General features: G+C 54.9%; 1 protein-coding gene across 2 annotated transcripts in view; it reads right to left on the reverse strand.

Moving 5' to 3' along the window:
• Positions 1-16,571, reverse strand: part of ATRN (attractin) — a 110,921-nt gene that overhangs the window by 40,245 nt on the left and 54,105 nt on the right. Inside the window, exons 11-24 of one of the 2 annotated variants that reach the window (XM_073649289.1) lie at positions 12,940-13,024; positions 12,456-12,676; positions 10,894-11,012; positions 10,658-10,796; positions 10,286-10,461; positions 9,944-10,163; positions 9,518-9,703; positions 9,179-9,409; positions 7,889-8,026; positions 7,709-7,802; positions 7,374-7,426; positions 6,190-6,284; positions 5,239-5,317; positions 2,099-2,256 (exon numbers count right to left, since the gene is read on the reverse strand). In XM_073649289.1, the coding sequence (XP_073505390.1) occupies positions 2,099-2,256; positions 5,239-5,317; positions 6,190-6,284; positions 7,374-7,426; positions 7,709-7,802; positions 7,889-8,026; positions 9,179-9,409; positions 9,518-9,703; positions 9,944-10,163; positions 10,286-10,461; positions 10,658-10,796; positions 10,894-11,012; positions 12,456-12,676; positions 12,940-13,024 (1,994 nt within the window). Of the gene's footprint in view, positions 1-2,098; positions 2,257-5,238; positions 5,318-6,189; positions 6,285-7,373; positions 7,427-7,708; positions 7,803-7,888; positions 8,027-9,178; positions 9,413-9,517; positions 9,704-9,943; positions 10,164-10,285; positions 10,462-10,657; positions 10,797-10,893; positions 11,013-12,455; positions 12,677-12,939; positions 13,025-16,571 lie in introns of both variants that reach the window. The other variant, XM_073649285.1, reaches the window with a different exon arrangement.

A 16,571-nucleotide genomic window follows, 5' to 3' on the forward strand; every position in this document is an offset into this window, starting at 1 on the left:
ACCACCCATCCCCGACATCCCCCCGATATCCCCCTCCTGGAGCCGAGCCCACAGCTTACTACCAGAAACTGCACGGCCAGTTATACACAGCAGCCCCCCACTCACTCAGCAAGAGGGGCAAAGACCACCCTGCAAACCAAGGTCCTCACATGCCTGCTGGGACTTGTAGTCCCCCAGGCAGCAGGTAACAATGACAGCACAACATAGCCACGACCGACGGCCAGAACAACGACCGACGGCCAGAACAACGACCGACGGCCAGAACAACGACCGACGGCCAGAACAAACGACCGACGGCCAGAACAAACGACCGACGGCCAGAACAAACGACCGACGGCCAGAACAAACGACCGACGGCCAGAACAAACGACCGACGGCCAGAACAAACGACCGACGGCCAGAACAAACGACCGACGGCCAGAACAAACGACCGACGGCCAGAACAACGACCGACGGCCAGAACAACAACCGACGGCCAGAACAACAACCGACGGCCAGAACAACAACCGACGGCCAGAACAACAACCGACGGCCAGAACAAACGACCGACGGCCAGAACAACGACCGACGGCCAGAACAAACGACCGACGGCCAGAACAAACGACCGACGGCCAGAACAAACGACCGACGGCCAGAACAAACGACCGACGGCCAGAACAACGACCGACGGCCAGAACAACGACCGACGGCCAGAACAACGACCGACGGCCAGAACAAACGACCGACGGCCAGAACAAACGACCGACGGCCAGAACAAACGACCGACGGCCAGAACAAACGACCGACGGCCAGAACAACCGACCGACGGCCAGAACAAACGACCGACGGCCAGAACAACCGACCGACGGCCAGAACAACCGACCGACGGCCAGAACAACCGACCGACGGCCAGAACAACGACCGACGGCCAGAACAACGACCGACGGCCAGAACAACGACCGACGGCCAGAACAACGACCGACGGCCAGAACAACGACCGACGGCCAGAACAACGACCGACGGCCAGAACAAACGACCGACGGCCAGAACAAACGACCGACGGCCAGAACAACGACCGACGGCCAGAACAACGACCGACGGCCAGAACAACGACCGACGGCCAGAACAACGACCGACGGCCAGAACAACGACCGACGGCCAGAACAACGACCGACGGCCAGAACAAACGACCGACGGCCAGAACAACGACCGACGGCCAGAACAACGACCGACGGCCAGAACAACGACCGACGGCCAGAACAGCCATGATAAACCGTGAAAGCCGCAATGGGATAGTCTGCAGCTTTCAGTCATGACCATTCTCTACACCGCTGCTTCCTGTCAGTAAATGGAAAACATTCTTTTTACACTCAAAGCATCCTCCTTCCAACGCTGATGAGCTTGTTACAGTGTATCGTTAAGAGCCATCTCTGGTGAGCTTCATCCAGCAGCAGCACCTACAGGGGGCCGCGAGGGTCCGGCCGCTGCTGAGTTACTTCACACAGCATTATCCACACTCAAACATTGTAACAAAGCTGCAGCTGGATGAGCGGGACAATTGTTAGGGCTCAGAGTGTAAACTTTCCCACCCACTGGCACCTGTCTCCCCGCACACATAAGACCCCTGTCCATCCCCCAAACACAGGACCCCCGTCTCCCTCCAGCACAAACGATCCCCCAACACACACACAATATCCCCATTACCCCCAGCACACAGGACACTCATCTCCTGCACACAAGATCCACGCCCCCCCCTACGTACAAGATCCCTGTTCCCCCCGCACACATTAGACCAACATAATCCTGCACATAAGATCCCCCCTCACACATAGGAACCCCATCTCTCCGAACTCAGACCACCATAATCACGCACACACGATCCCTGTGGTTCCTCCGCACACAGAGGACCCCCATAGTCCCGCACACATGATCCATGTGGTTCCTCCACACACAAGGGATCCCCATAATCCCTCACACATGATCCCTATCCCGCCTTCCCCGCACACAGAGGACCCCCATAGTCCCGCACACATGATCCCTATCCCGCCTTCCCCGCACACAGAGGACCCCCATAGTCCCGCACACATGATCCCTATCCCGCCTTCCCCGCACACAGTACCTGGATCTTTATGGACCAGGTGAAGTTGCTGACGTAGACAAAGAACGTGATGTTCGGGTTGTTGTGGAAGTCGAACTTCTCGTTGGAGAAGGTGTCCTTATATTCCTTGATGTTGGACCTGGAGATGATGGGAATCTCCTCTCCAGTTTGCGTCCCAGCTGCAAGAAAAGGAGTCACCGGTAACTATGTCATCTAATAAAAGTGCAGCAGTGCCGCCACGGACAAGAAGAGTCATATGTGGCATGTTTGGTAGAAAGACCTATGCACGCCGTGATGTAGCAGAGCTGAGGAGCGAGACCTATGCACGCCGTGATGTAGCAGAGCTGAGGAGCGAGACCTATGCACGCCGTGATGTAGCAGAGCTGAGGAGCGAGACCTATGCACGCCGTGATGTAGCAGAGCTGAGGAGCGAGACCTATGCACGCCGTGATGTAGCAGAGCTGAGGAGCGAGACCTATGCACGCCGTGATGTAGCCAAGCTGAGGAGCGAGACCTATGCACGCCGTGATGTAGCAGAGCTGAGGAGCGAGACCTATGCACACCGTGATGTAGCAGAGCTGAGGAGCGAGACCTATGCACGCCGTGATGTAGCAGAGCTGAGGAGCGAGACCTATGCACACCGTGATGTAGCAGAGCTGAGGAGCAAGACCTATGCACGTGTTGTAGCCGAGCTGAGGAGCGAGACCGATGCACGCCGTGTTGTAGCCGAGCTGATGAGTGAGATCTATGCACGCCGTGATGTAGCAGAGCTGAGGAGCGAGACCTATGCACGCCGTGATGTAGCAGAGCTGAGGAGCGAGACCTATGCACACCGTGATGTAGCAGAGCTGAGGAGCAAGACCTATGCACGTGTTGTAGCCGAGCTGAGGAGCGAGACCGATGCACGCCGTGTTGTAGCCGAGCTGATGAGTGAGATCTATGCACGCCGTGATGTAGCAGAGCTGAGGAGCGAGACCTATGCACGCCATGATGTAGCAGAGCTGAGGAGTGAGACCTATGCAAGCCGTGATGTAGCAGAGCTGAGGAGCAAGACCTATGCACGCCGTGATGTAGCAGAGCTGAGGAGCGAGACCTATGCACGCCGTGATGTAGCAGAGCTGAGGAGAGAGACCTATGCACGCCGTGATGTAGCAGAGCTGAGGAGAGAGACCTATGCACGCCGTGATGTAGCCGAGCTGATGAGCGAGATCTATGAACACCGTGATGTAGCCGAGCTGAGGAGCGAGACCTATGCACGCCATGATGTAGCAGAGCTGAGGAGCAAAACCTATGCACGCCATGATGTAGCAGAGTTGAGGAGCGACACCTATGCATGTTGCAATCTAGCAGAGCTGAGGAGAGAGACCTATACACGCCAAGATGTAGCAGAGCTGAGGAGAAAGACCTACGCACGCCATGATGTAGCCGAGCTGAGGACCGAGACCTATGCACGCCGTGATGTAGTAGAGCTGAAGAACAAGACGTATGCACACCGTAATGTAGCAGAGCTGAGGAGTGAGACCTATAAACGCTGTGATGTAGCAGAGTTGACGAGCGAGACCTATGCACGCCGTGATGTAGCAGAGCTGAGGAGAGAGACCTATGCACGCAGTGATGTAGTAGAGCTGAAGAACAAGACCTATGCACACCGTAATGTAGCAGAGCTGAGGAGCGAGACCTATGTACACCGTGATGTAGCCAAGCTGAGGAGCGAGACCTATGCACGCCGTGATGTAGCCGAGCTGAGGAGCGAGACCTATGCACGCCGTGATGTAGCAGAGCTGAAGAACAAGACCTATGCACACAGTAATGTAGCAGAGCTGAGGAGTGAGACCTATAAACGCTGTGATGTAGCAGAGTTGACGAGCGAGACCTATAAACTCTGATGTAGCAGAGCTGAGGAGCGAGACCTATGCACGCCGTGTTGTAGCCGAGCTGAGGAGCGAGACCTATGCACGCCGTGATGTAGCCGAGCTGATGAGCGAGATCTATGCACGCCGTGATGTAGCAGAGCTGAGGAGAGAGACCTATGCACGCCGTGATGTAGCAGAGCTGAGGAGAGAGACCTATGCATGCCATGATGTAGCAGAGCTGAGGAGCGAGACCTATGTACGCCGTGATGTAGCCAAGCTGAGGAGCGAGACCTATGCACACCGTGATGTAGCCGAGCTGATGAGCGAGATCTATGCACGCCGTGATGTAGCAGAGCTGAGGAGAAAGACCTATGTACGCCGTGATGTAGGCAAGCTGAGGAGCGAGACCTATGCACGCCGTGATGTAGCCGAGCTGAGGAGCGAGACCTATGCACGCCGTGTTGCAGCCGAGTTGAGTGAGATCTATGCACGCCGTGATGTAGCAGAGCTGAGGAGCGAGACCTATGCACGCCGTGATGTAGCAGAGCTGAGGAGTGAGATCTATGTACGCCGTGATGGAGCAGAGCTGAGGAGCGAGACCTATGCACGCCGTGTTGTAGCCGAGCTGATGAGTGAGATCTATGCACGCCGTGTTGTAGCAGAGCTGAGGAGCGAGACCTATGCACGCCGTGATGGAGCAGAGCTGAGGAGCGAGACCTATGCACAGCACGGCGTAACATGAGGTCCCTGTGTGTGCACCTTCTCCTCTAATGGAGAACGCAGGAGCATTTCTACACCTAGCGCTTCTCACAGCTGAGAGTTTGTCACTGCCATATTGTAACAAGGAGAGAGCTTGATGCTACGGATATTGGCTTCTTTAGTAAATTCAAATACATCTTAGACATGATGACACAATGATGGGAGTGATGCTCCAGCATCGCCTACGTGAGACAACGGGGATCATTCATTTATGTCTCTACAATAATAATTTTTCTTTTTACATTATTCGCTGCTTTTGGGGATGGGCAGGGCTCCGCTGGCAGGGGCGGCACCTGCGCTGCTAATTTACAAAATGCCAGAAAGCAGTGTGAAGTACAGCGGGAATCTGTTCCTGCCCTCGGCTGGTGCACATTTGTCTTTCGGGGCTGGATATTGCCGGTGAGCCTCATGGGTCACCACTACAGGCGATTTCCATTACTCCCAGTCACTTGACCGCCAGTGATGGTTTACTGTACAGACACTGGTGCCCGGGGTGCCATGTGCGGCACATGCTGGGGCATTGGGCAGAGCCGGGCGGTGCCACCTTACCTGCAAAGCTCGGTGCCCACGTAATGTTCAGGTTAAAGTTCTTGGATGCGTTGATGAACATGTCCAGGTCTCGATTTTGCTGGAAAAAAAAAAAGGGGGATTAATGAGAAAAGATCCTCTCGTCCTAAAGACCATTCTTCTACATCGGTATCATAACCCTCAACGTGAATCCTGGGGGGAGGAGTAGTTGTCCTATCAGCAGCCTGGCTTACATGGAGGACTGTAGTCTATGCCCAGTGTCAGGACGCATCATTTACAGGAGCTGCCGCAATCTACTGGTAGCGAACAGCGCTGCAGCCAATCACGTGACCTAAAAAGTCCCGACACAACCAGCAGCGAAAACTCCTCATCCTGTGAGGGGTATGAGACTCGGGGGGACCTCTGATCGCCCCTATACAACAAGTAGTGACCCACTATTGTCTACAGGAGCTCTGCACACCCAAGAGCTTAGTCCACAGCTGAGGAGGCGTTGTTCCCCTTTAAGCTGTGGGTCCATTAAAATCCAACAGTGACTGCGCGCCCCGACGAGGGTGTAAGAAAGGAAGAGACCCCCACTAATATCCCGTTACTGCAGGACCCCAGGAAGCGTAGATATCACTGACCTGGGGGCAAATTCAGTACATTAGAGAGGTGCGCTTACATTCTCTGTGCTGCTGTGACCTACAAAAGGAAGGCCTAGATCGAGGTGTGTACCCTCAATTATCCCATCACTAAGAAACTGTAGGGACAGCAGGGTGGAGCCATGATGGACGCTCCGGGGCCCCACTTACTATATATAATCCCGGTGTGTTATGTGGCAGAGGTTCCTGATAGCCTCCCTTATGTCTGCCCCCTGGAGCTGCCCCCGCACGTTACAGCTGGTGACTTTGGTGCAGTGAGCAGCGGCTCCTCGCCTCCGCGTCCCCGAGCGATGTCCTCCCATACAATGATAGTCCTGCCCCAGGCACTCACCTCCTCAGGGGTGGCCACAAAGTTGATGGCGGTGTAGTACTTGTCGTCCTCCTGGGACAGGCTGAAGGTGAACTGGTAATCAATCAGCAAGGTGTCTGCAGGAGAGAGCAGGGGAGAGAGCGTGAGAGACAGAGCGCCCCCTGATCCTACACACCATTCCCTCCAGACCGCGCTGCGCCCCACATCCTACACACCATTCCCTCCAGACCGCGCTGCGCCCCCCAGATTCTACACACAGTCCCCTCCAGACCGCGCTGCGCCCCAAGATCCTACACGCCGTCCCCTCCAGACCGCGCTGCGCCCCAAGATCCTACACGCCGTTCCCTCCAGACCGCGCTATGCCCCAAGATCCTACACGTCGTCCCCTCCAGACCGCGCTACGCCCCAAGATCCTACACATCGTTCCCTCCAGACCGCGCTGCCCCCCACATCCTACACACCGTTCCCTCCAGAGCGCACTGCCCCCCACATACTACACACCATTCCCTCCAGACCGCGCTGCGCCCCCAGATTCTGCACATTGTCCCCTCCAGACCGCGCTATGCCCCAAGATCCTACACGCCGTCCCCTCCAGACCGCGCTGCGCCCCAAGATCCTACATGCCGTCCCCTCCAGACCGCGCTGCGCCCCAAGATCCTACACGTCGTCTCCTCCACACCGCGCTGCGCCCCCAGATACTACACGCCATCCCCTCCAGACCGAAGTGCGCCCCAAGATCCTACACGTGGTCCCCTCCAGACCGCGCTGCGCCCCAAGATCCTACAAAACCGTCCCCTCCAGACCGCGCTGCGCCCCAAGATCCTACACGTCGTCTCCTCCAGACCGCGCTGCGCCCCCAGATACTACACGCCATCCCCTCCAGACCGAAGTGTGCCACAAGATCCTACACGTCGTCCCCTCCAGACCGCGCTGCGCCCCCAGATCCTACACGCTGTCCCCTCCAGACTGAAGTGTGCCCCAAGATCCTACACGCCGTCCCCTCCAGACCGCGCTGTGCCCCCAGATCCTACACACTGTCCCCTCTGACCACAATGCGCGCCTAGATCCTACACACCGTCCCCTCTGACAGCGTTGCCCCAGATCCTACACAGACTCCTCCAGACTGCACTGCCCCCCAAGATCCTACACACCGTCCCCTCTGACTGCGCTGCGCCCCCAGATCCCACATGACCAGCCGCACTCACAGTAACACGTTCCTTTCAGTGGGTTCCCTTGATATCGATTCTCAACTTCGCACCTAAAAGATAATAGAACAGGAGATAACGCTGCGGGATCGGTCACAGGCGCCTCATACACTGGACCGTGATGCTGACAAACCACATACGTAGCAGAGCTGGGCTTGTTACACGGATCACTATGACTGGGCTCAGCTATGCTACATCTGTGAAAAACGTCACCCCGCCCCGGGGTGAGGACGGCGGGGGGTACCGCCCCGGGGTGAGGACGGCGGGGGGTACCGCCCCGGGGTGAGGACGGCGGGGGGTACCGCCCCGGGGTGAGGACGGCGGGGGGTACTCACAGCTGGCACTCTTCTCCTTTGATGCCCTTGGTGGTACAGAAGCACTTGCCGCTGTTGGTGTTGCACATGGATGCATGTCCGTTACATTTGCAGGCTGCAGAAGAAAAAAAAAGCCGGAGCAATAAAAAATCATGCCGCCACGTGGTAAGGACGTCGGTGTCGGTATACGGTGCTACATACGCTGGCAGGATCCCCCATTGGTCGGGTCCCCGTAGTAGCCGGAGATGCAGGTGTCGCAGTTCTTGCCGGTGGTCAGGTCCTGGCACTTCTCGCAGATACTCTCATTGATGCACTTGCTGTGCCCGTTACATTGGCAGGCTGCAAACACAACCGGTACAGTTACTATGAAGAAAGACCAACTCCCAGCATGCACAAGGCCGAGTTAATTATCTCTAAGGTAGGCTGGACTTTGCAATACCCCCATAGAGAAGCTAGAACAAGTGTAACAACCGCCCTTCCTTCCCTCCGTAGCCGCCAATTTCCATTTTAGAGTTTTTTCACTCCCCTTCTTCTAAGAGCCAGAACTTTTTCACTTCTCCGTCCTCGCGGCCGTGCGGAGCCTCGTTTTTTTTGTGGGACGAGTTGTCATTTTTAAATGAAACCGTTCATTTTACTATACACAGATCAGGCAAAAATTTTCATTTTCTCTGATTTTTCTCTTTATTAGTATATTTTTGAGTAAAACGTACATTTTTGTTTTAGTCTATAAACTACTGACGTCGTCTCCGAAATTCAAAGCTAAAAATTTTGTGTTTATTTGCAGCAAATGAGAAAGCGTCAAAATACTAAAAAAGAAGCAGAGAAACACGGTGCTTTCAGACCTCAAATTACTCATGTATTAACTGAGAAATCAATAACCGTGATTGTTAATCGCAGCTTTCATGCGTCTTGGCTGCTTTCCACCAGTCTTTCCAATGGAAAACTGTTCAGTGGTCTCTTAATTTTTAATGTACTGAAAGAACGAGGAAAAATGCTAATGGTAACAAAAGAAAAAAAAATTGTTATTGCGCCATTGTTTTGTTTTTTTACGGTGTTACACTGTGCAGTAATCATCTCCTGCTAACAGAATAGATTGGGGTTTTTTTTTTTTTAATTAATTTCAGAAATTTGACAAAAAATGATAATTTTGCTTGAGCTTTAGTTTTTATCGGCACCATTTTGGAGTAGATACAAAGTTTTGATGGCTTTTCATTGCCTTTTTTGCTGTTTTTTGGGGGGGTTTTTTTGAGACGATGGCGATCAAAAAATAAAACTTTAATTCTGGCGTTTTGATTATTTCTCTCTTTACAGGGATTTAATTTTTGATAGATCGGATTTTTACGGAGGTGGTGATACCAGATATTCCTGTTTTTGTTTTTTTTTTACTTTTTTCCTTCTTTTACATTATAATTTTAGTTCCCTTAGGGGGACTTGAACCTGTCAGTGTTTGCTCGCTTGTTAGATAGCTTTGGCGATGGTCCGCGATGATACCTGGGCACTGGATGAAGGACCAGTTATAGTGGTTGTCGCTCGGGCACAGGCTCGGGTCCAACACCGGTTCGGACTTGGCCCTGGCGATTCCTGAAGCGTTGGGCATCCTCATGGGTCCCCGAGACGAAGCCTCCATACACTGGCCCTTCCCGGTGTTACTTGGGTCGGTGCACCAGCCACATCCGGGCTGCTCCAGGCACTGGGCACAGGTGCGATATCCGGAGCAGTTCTCTGCTGTGGAGGCCATGAGAAGAGACATGAAGTAATGCTGAAGGACGGGTACACGTAGGACAGCTCACCCCGTGCACTGGGCGCAGAGTAATAATATGGTTGACGTACGTGGACAGTTGCTCATGGTGTACCACTCCATACACTGCCCGTATGGGAAGGAGGCCACGTAGGCGTTGGAGTCCACGCACTGCTTCATGTTACTGCACCACATGCACTCTGAGCTGGCGCTGGTGCACTCCGAACACTGCCCCCTGGAGGCACACGGGGTGCGGCACTGCTTGGCGCTCTGATTGGCTGTAAGAGAAGGTAATTACGCCATTAACGGTAGGAAAGTGAAAAGTAGTGTTTGTAAATCAGTCAGCACAAGACAATATCAATAAGTTGTGCTGGCTTCAGCCAAAGACAACCTGGCGCCCGGGCACAGCAGATCCGCTGGGCAGGCGCCGGGCACAGCAGATCCGCTGGGCAGGCGCCGGGCACAGCAGATCCGCTGGGCAGGCGCCGGGCACAGAGGATCTGTCATGGACCACTCACCTGGTCTCTCACAAATGCTGCCATTTATCTCGTGGATGCAAGTGGCCGCCTTGAGCCCCACTGTGGAGGGTTCGGCCAGGTAGCCACAGAAGCCGGCATCGCTGGGCTCCCCGCTCTGCCACTGCAGCGTGGTGTTCGTGAAGGGCGACATGTCTTCCCAGCACCAGTAAGAAATGTTGATCTTCCGTAGACCGACCCAGGGAGTGAGCTCGCTCTTTGCCTGTAAGAAAACATTTCAATTTGAGCTAAAAATATTTTCTATAAACACTTTTCGTCTCCAGTTCTTCATCTTCACCGTTCTCAACATCTCTGCTTGTGGTCACTACAAGCGAGCGCCGTTACCTGCATGTTCAGCAGCTGCTTCATCACAAACTCCACCTTCTTTGGGGTGGTGAGAGACGCCAGCATGGCGTTCTGCCCGCGGCACGACAGCTTGGAGTTGTCGTAAGTGTCCTTGGTGTTGGTGATTCTCAGGCAGGAGCTTTCCACCAGATGCCAGCTGGCACCGCAGATGTTTTCTGGGGAATAGGTTGGAATTGTGTGAGACCTTACAAAAGTCAGAATCAGTCAGAATGCAAGTTCCTAAATACGGTCAGATTTCCTGAAGGTCGTGTAAACTTTGCAATCAATGGACGGTGTCTCGCCCTGCAGCGCAGCGCCCGTGTGATTAGCAGATGGCAAAGGTGGTTATAGATTGGCCCTCCGGGGCGTTACCTGGCAGGCCGATGCACTCCTGGTTACGGGGTTCCCACTGACAGTTCTGGTCCATGGCGCAGCTCTTGCAGCTGGTCTTCTTGTTGCAGTAGAAGCCGTAGTTGCTCTTGGGACACTGCTCATATGACGTGATGGCTCCCTGAGAACAGACATATGGCGGGTATATAGCATGTGTTACCATCACGGGGGTGTGGGATGAACCGACGCCACATCAGAGGGTCCGGGGGTCCACTGACCTGGCTGCAATTCTGGTTCAGGGACGCACACTGGTCATTACACCAGCGGCAGCCGTTGGAGTTCACCGTGCAGCTGAAGCAGTCCGTGTACTGATCGCAGCGGCTCTCCCCGTCTGAATCTGGCACAGAGAGAGTTAAGGTAAAATGAGGTAGAGCGGAAATCAAAAAGCACAAAAAAGGGAAAAAAAAATCTCCAATGCAGATGTCGTCCCAAAGACTGAAGTCTCCCGCATGAACAGGGAGATGACAGCCGATAAAAAGAAACAAGTGTGAAGGAGAAAGGTGGCTGGGATCTACGAGAGCTCCCGAGATTCCGACCAACCTCAGTGCAGAGTCCGCAGCGCTAAACAAGAGCGCTAAAGTGCAAACGGTGCAACACCGATGCTGCACACCTGCTTCCTCTAACAACCTTCCTACCTACAGGTTTTAGTAAAAAAAAAAAAAAAAAACTACCAAGAAGAATCATTTCAGAACTTTTCCCACCTTTAATGATGCCCAAATCAAATGAGAAACAGACTGAAATCATTTTCATATCAAAACTAAAAGAAAGTGGTTGCATAAGTGTGAACACCCTCTTATAACTGGGGATGAGGTTGTGTTCAGAATCAGCCAATAACTCATGTCAGTCGTCATTTACAGGGCTTCGGAAAGTTTTGCTGTTGTAGGATTTTCCTGACATTTACTTTGTTGCATTTTACGGCACAATCCATGGTGTGTAAACAGCTGACAACACAGCAAAGGGATCCTATTAATGAAAGTTATCAGTCAGGAGAAGGAGACAAAAACATTTCCAAGGAATTAGATCACATGGGACAATGTGAAGACGACATCAAGAAGTGGCTTAAATTTGGCACAACTGTGACACTAGCTAGATCTGGACATCCCTCAAAAATTGAAGAAAATTGGACCGGGAAGCTGCCAAGAGGCCGACAGAAATAATAAAGTAGCTGCAGGAAATCTGGCAAGCCCTGAGTGTGTCCTGCATGTGACAACAATCTCCCATATTCTTCTTATGTCCGGCCTGTTGAGGTAGGGTGGCAAGATGGAAGCGTCTTCTTACAAAGAAAAACATCCAAGTCTGGCTATGTTTTGCCAAAGCCTACATCAAGTTTGCCAAAAGCATGCATGGAGCGTGTTATGGTCTGAGGAGACCAAGGTGGAACTTTGTGACCGTAATTCCAAACGGTGCAAAGTCAACACTGCGCATCACCAGAACACCATACCCACAGTGAGTCATGGTGGAGGCAGCATTGTGCTTTAGGGCTCATTTTCAGTAGTTAAAACTGGAGCTTTAATCAAGGTGGAGGGAATTATGAACAGCCCTATTAAAGGTGAAAAAAGTTCTGAAATTCTACTTCTTGGGATGAGGTTTTTTTTACATGACAAAAACCCTTAAGCATCTTAACAGCAGTGACCAAAGAAGCATTCAATCTAAAAACGCGGAAACAGAAAAAGTTGTGAAAAACAAAATTTGAGTCAGTCTGAGAGCTGTAGGCCACAGCTGTGTATTATGAGTGTTGCGCTGTGTCCCTGGCAGAGGACGCAGCGTGCAGAGCTCTTACATAGGACTGCCGGACACGCCAGGACAGTGTCGTTCCTCTGCTTCTCAGTGGCCAGCTCCCAGGACAAGCACACTGCGGCTCCGCTGTCCCACACACACCGCACTCCGGGTCCTGCCGCTGCACACGTCGCGTTGGTGGTGAACGCCTCGCAGTTCTTGGACGTGTACATCAGGACGTCGCTCAGCAGGAGGCTGTTAAAGCCGCCGAAAACGAACATCGTGCTGGAGAAAAAGGGAAAAACTGAGTAATTCTCCAGATGGAAGAGAAGCAGTAATGGCCAAAAGAAGCAACGAAATCTGCAGTGTAAAAGGAGGTCCATGCCGAGAGACCACTGTCCACAGCCACCGACCAAGAGCCCGACCTCCAGTCAAAGGGGAGGTCGGGGCCTCTAGTCCGGTCAGTGGGGAGGAGGTCGGGGCCACTAGTCCGGTCAGTGGGGAGGAGGTCGGGGCCACTAGTACAACAATAAAAGTAATGTTTGTACCCATTTGTCAGGACGGCGGTGTGACCAAAGCGATTGATGTCATGATCCAGGGTGGGAGGCGGCAGGACGTGCCAGGAGTCACAAGCTGAAGCAAGAGAACATATATACAGGTTAGAAAATAATATATACATAATCCAGCATCCGATAATCCAGAAAATCTGCATTGTACTGACGCTCCTAACCACCTGCTGTTAACACCACCCAGCGGCAGAAACACGGGTGTGACATGCTCTCCAGGACTGGGGTACGGCTGTACGCCGGCTACAAGACGCCGGTACTGACCCCCCGCACTGAGCAGCGGAGGAGGAGAGCTGCTGCTGTGGTCTCGGCAGTGACCCCGGAGCTCGGAGTGGCCCGGACCCTCACGTGGCTACTGAATCGGCGAGGAGTGGAGAGGCAGCGGAAAGAGGAAGAGGCAGCGAGGAGCTGCACAAAGCAGGAAACCGTGCACCCCCCGTCCTGCTATATAGCCCCCCACTGACATCCATGTAAGCACTATGGACAGGAGACATCCAGGGTGGAGAAAAAATGTAGCCTGTAATCACCCTCCAATAATCCAGAGCATCTGATAATCCAGCAGCCATGATGTTCCCATTAATACCATGAAAAAGGAATATTACTAAATGGCTACCAGGTAGGAGTAACATGAAGTCATGCCAATTAATGCCAGGGGGAACCCACTCGACCACAGCCTGGATCCAGACCAAGGACTCCACTGGTGGATGGCCGCAACCTGAATCTGAACTGGGGACACCACTAGAGGACCGCAGCCTGGATCCCGACCTGTGACACCACTAGAGGACGGCAGCCTGGATCTCGACCTGTGACACCACTAGAGGACCGCAGCCTGGATCCCGACCTGTGACACCACTAGAGGACCGCAGCCTGGATCCCGACCTGTGACACCACTAGAGGACCGCAGCCTGGATCCCGACCTGTGACACCACTAGAGGACCGCAGCCTGGATCCCGACCTGTGACACCACTAGAGGACCGCAGCCTGGATCCCGACCTGTGACACCACTAGAGGACCGCAGCCTGGATCCCGACCTGTGACACCACTAGAGGACCGCAGCCTGGATCCCGACCTGTGACACCACCAGAGGACCGCAGCCTGGATCCCGACCTGTGACACCACTAGAGGACCGCAGCCTGGATCCCGACCTGTGACACCACTAGAGGACCGCAGCCTGGATCCCGACCTGGGACACCACTAGAGGACCGCAGCCTGGATCCCGACCTGTGACACCACTAGAGGACCGCAGCCTGGATCCCGACCTGTGACACCACTAGAGGACCGCAGCCTGGATCCCGACCTGTGACACCACTAGAGGACCGCAGCCTGGATCCCGACCTGGGACACCACTAGAGGACCGCAGCCTGGATCCCGACCTGGGACACCACTAGAGGACCGCAGCCTGGATCCCGACCTGTGACACCACTAGAGGACCGCAGCCTGGATCCCGACCTGTGACACCACTAGAGGACCGCAGCCTGGATCCCGACCTGTGACACCACTAGAGGACCGCAGCCTGGATCCCGACCTGTGACACCACTAGAGGACCGCAGCCTGGATCCCGACCTGTGACACCACTAGAGGACCGCAGCCTGGATCCCGACCTGTGACACCACTAGAGGACCGCAGCCTGGATCCCGACCTGTGACACCACTAGAGGACCGCAGCCTGGATCCCGACCTGGGACACCACTAGAGGACCGCAGCCTGGATCCCGACCTGTGACACCACTAGAGGACCGCAGCCTGGATCCCGACCTGTGACACCACTAGAGGACCGCAGCCTGGATCCCGACCTGTGACACCACTAGAGGACCGCAGCCTGGATCCCGACCTGTGACACCACAAGAGGACCACAGCCTGGATCCCGACCTGTGACACCACTAGAGCAGGGTTCCCCAACTCCAGTCCTCAAGGCCCACCAACAGGTCATGTTTTTTGGATTTCCTTAGTATTGCACAGGTGATGGAATTATTGCCTGAGCAATACTAAGGAAATCCTGAAAACATGGCCTGTTGGTGGGCCTTGAGGACTGGAGTTGGGGAACCCTGCACTAGAGGACCGCAGCCTGGATCCCGACCTTTGACACCACTAGAGGACCGCAGCCTGGATCCCGACCTGTGACACCACTAGAGGACGGCAGCCTGGATCCCGACCTGGGACACCACTAGAGGACCGCAGCCTGGATCCCGACCTGTGACACCACTAGAGGACCGCAGCCTGGATCCCGACCTGTGACACCACTAGAGGACCGCAGCCTGGATCCCGACCTGTGACACCACTAGAGGACCGCAGCCTGGATCCCGACCTGTGACACCACTAGAGGACCGCAGCCTGGATCCCGACCTGTGACACCACTAGGGGACCGCAGCCTGGATCCCGACCTGTGACACCACAAGAGGACCGCAGCCTGGATCCCGACCTGGGACACCACTAGAGGACCGCAGCCTGGATCCCGACCTGGGACACCACTAGAGGACCGCAGCCTGGATCCCGACCTGGGACACCACTAGAGGACCGCAGCCTGGATCCCGACCTGGGACACCACTAGAGGACCGCAGCCTGGATCCCGACCTGGGACACCACTAGAGGACCGCAGCCTGGATCCCGACCTGGGACACCACTAGAGGACCGCAGCCTGGATCCCGACCTGGGACACCACTAGAGGACCGCAGCCTGGATCCCGACCTGGGACACCACTAGAGGACCGCAGCCTGGATCCCGACCTGTGACACCACAAGAGGACCGCAGCCTGGATCCCGACCTGTGACACCACTAGAGGACCGCAGCCTGGATCCCGACCTGTGACGCCACTAGAGGACCGCAGCCTGGATCCCGACCTGTGACACCACAAGAGGACCGCAGCCTGGATCCCGACCTGTGACACCACAAGAGGACCGCAGCCTGGATCCCGACCTGTGACACCACTAGAGGACCGCAGCCTGGATCCCGACCTGTGACACCACTAGAGGACCGCAGCCTGGATCCCGACCTGTGACACCACTAGAGGACCGCAGCCTGGATCCCGACCTGTGACACCACTAGAGGACCGCAGCCTGGATCCTGACCTGTGACACCACTAGAGGACCGCAGCCTGGATCCCGACCTGTGACACCACTAGAGGACCGCAGCCTGGATCCCGACCTGTGACACCACTAGAGGACCGCAGCCTGGATCCCGACCTGTGACACCACTAGAGGACCGCAGCCTGGATCCCGACCTGTGACACCACTAGAGGACCGCAGCCTGGATCCCGACCTGTGACACCACTAGAGGACCGCAGCCTGGATCCCGACCTGTGACACCACAAGAGGACCGCAGCCTGGATCCCGACCTGTGACACCACTAGAGGACCGCAGCCTGGATCCCGACCTGTGACACCACAAGAGGACCGCAGCCTGGATCCCGACCTGTGACACCACTAGAGGACCACAGCCTGGATCCCGACCTGGGACACCACTAGAGGACCGCAGCCTGGATCCCGACCTGTGACACTAGAGGACCGCAGCCTGGATCCTGACCAGGGTTGCCCCCTATTGACTACAGTCTTCGGATTGGATGGAGTCTACTACTTGCAACCCACACTAGAGTAGAAAAGAAAGGTACCGTGCGTGTATGA

Source organism: Phyllobates terribilis, unplaced genomic scaffold, assembly GCF_046119375.1.
Source record: "Phyllobates terribilis strain yellow unplaced genomic scaffold, ASM4611937v1 Scaffold_1__5_contigs__length_1240528914, whole genome shotgun sequence".
NCBI lineage: Eukaryota > Metazoa > Chordata > Amphibia > Anura > Dendrobatidae > Phyllobates > Phyllobates terribilis.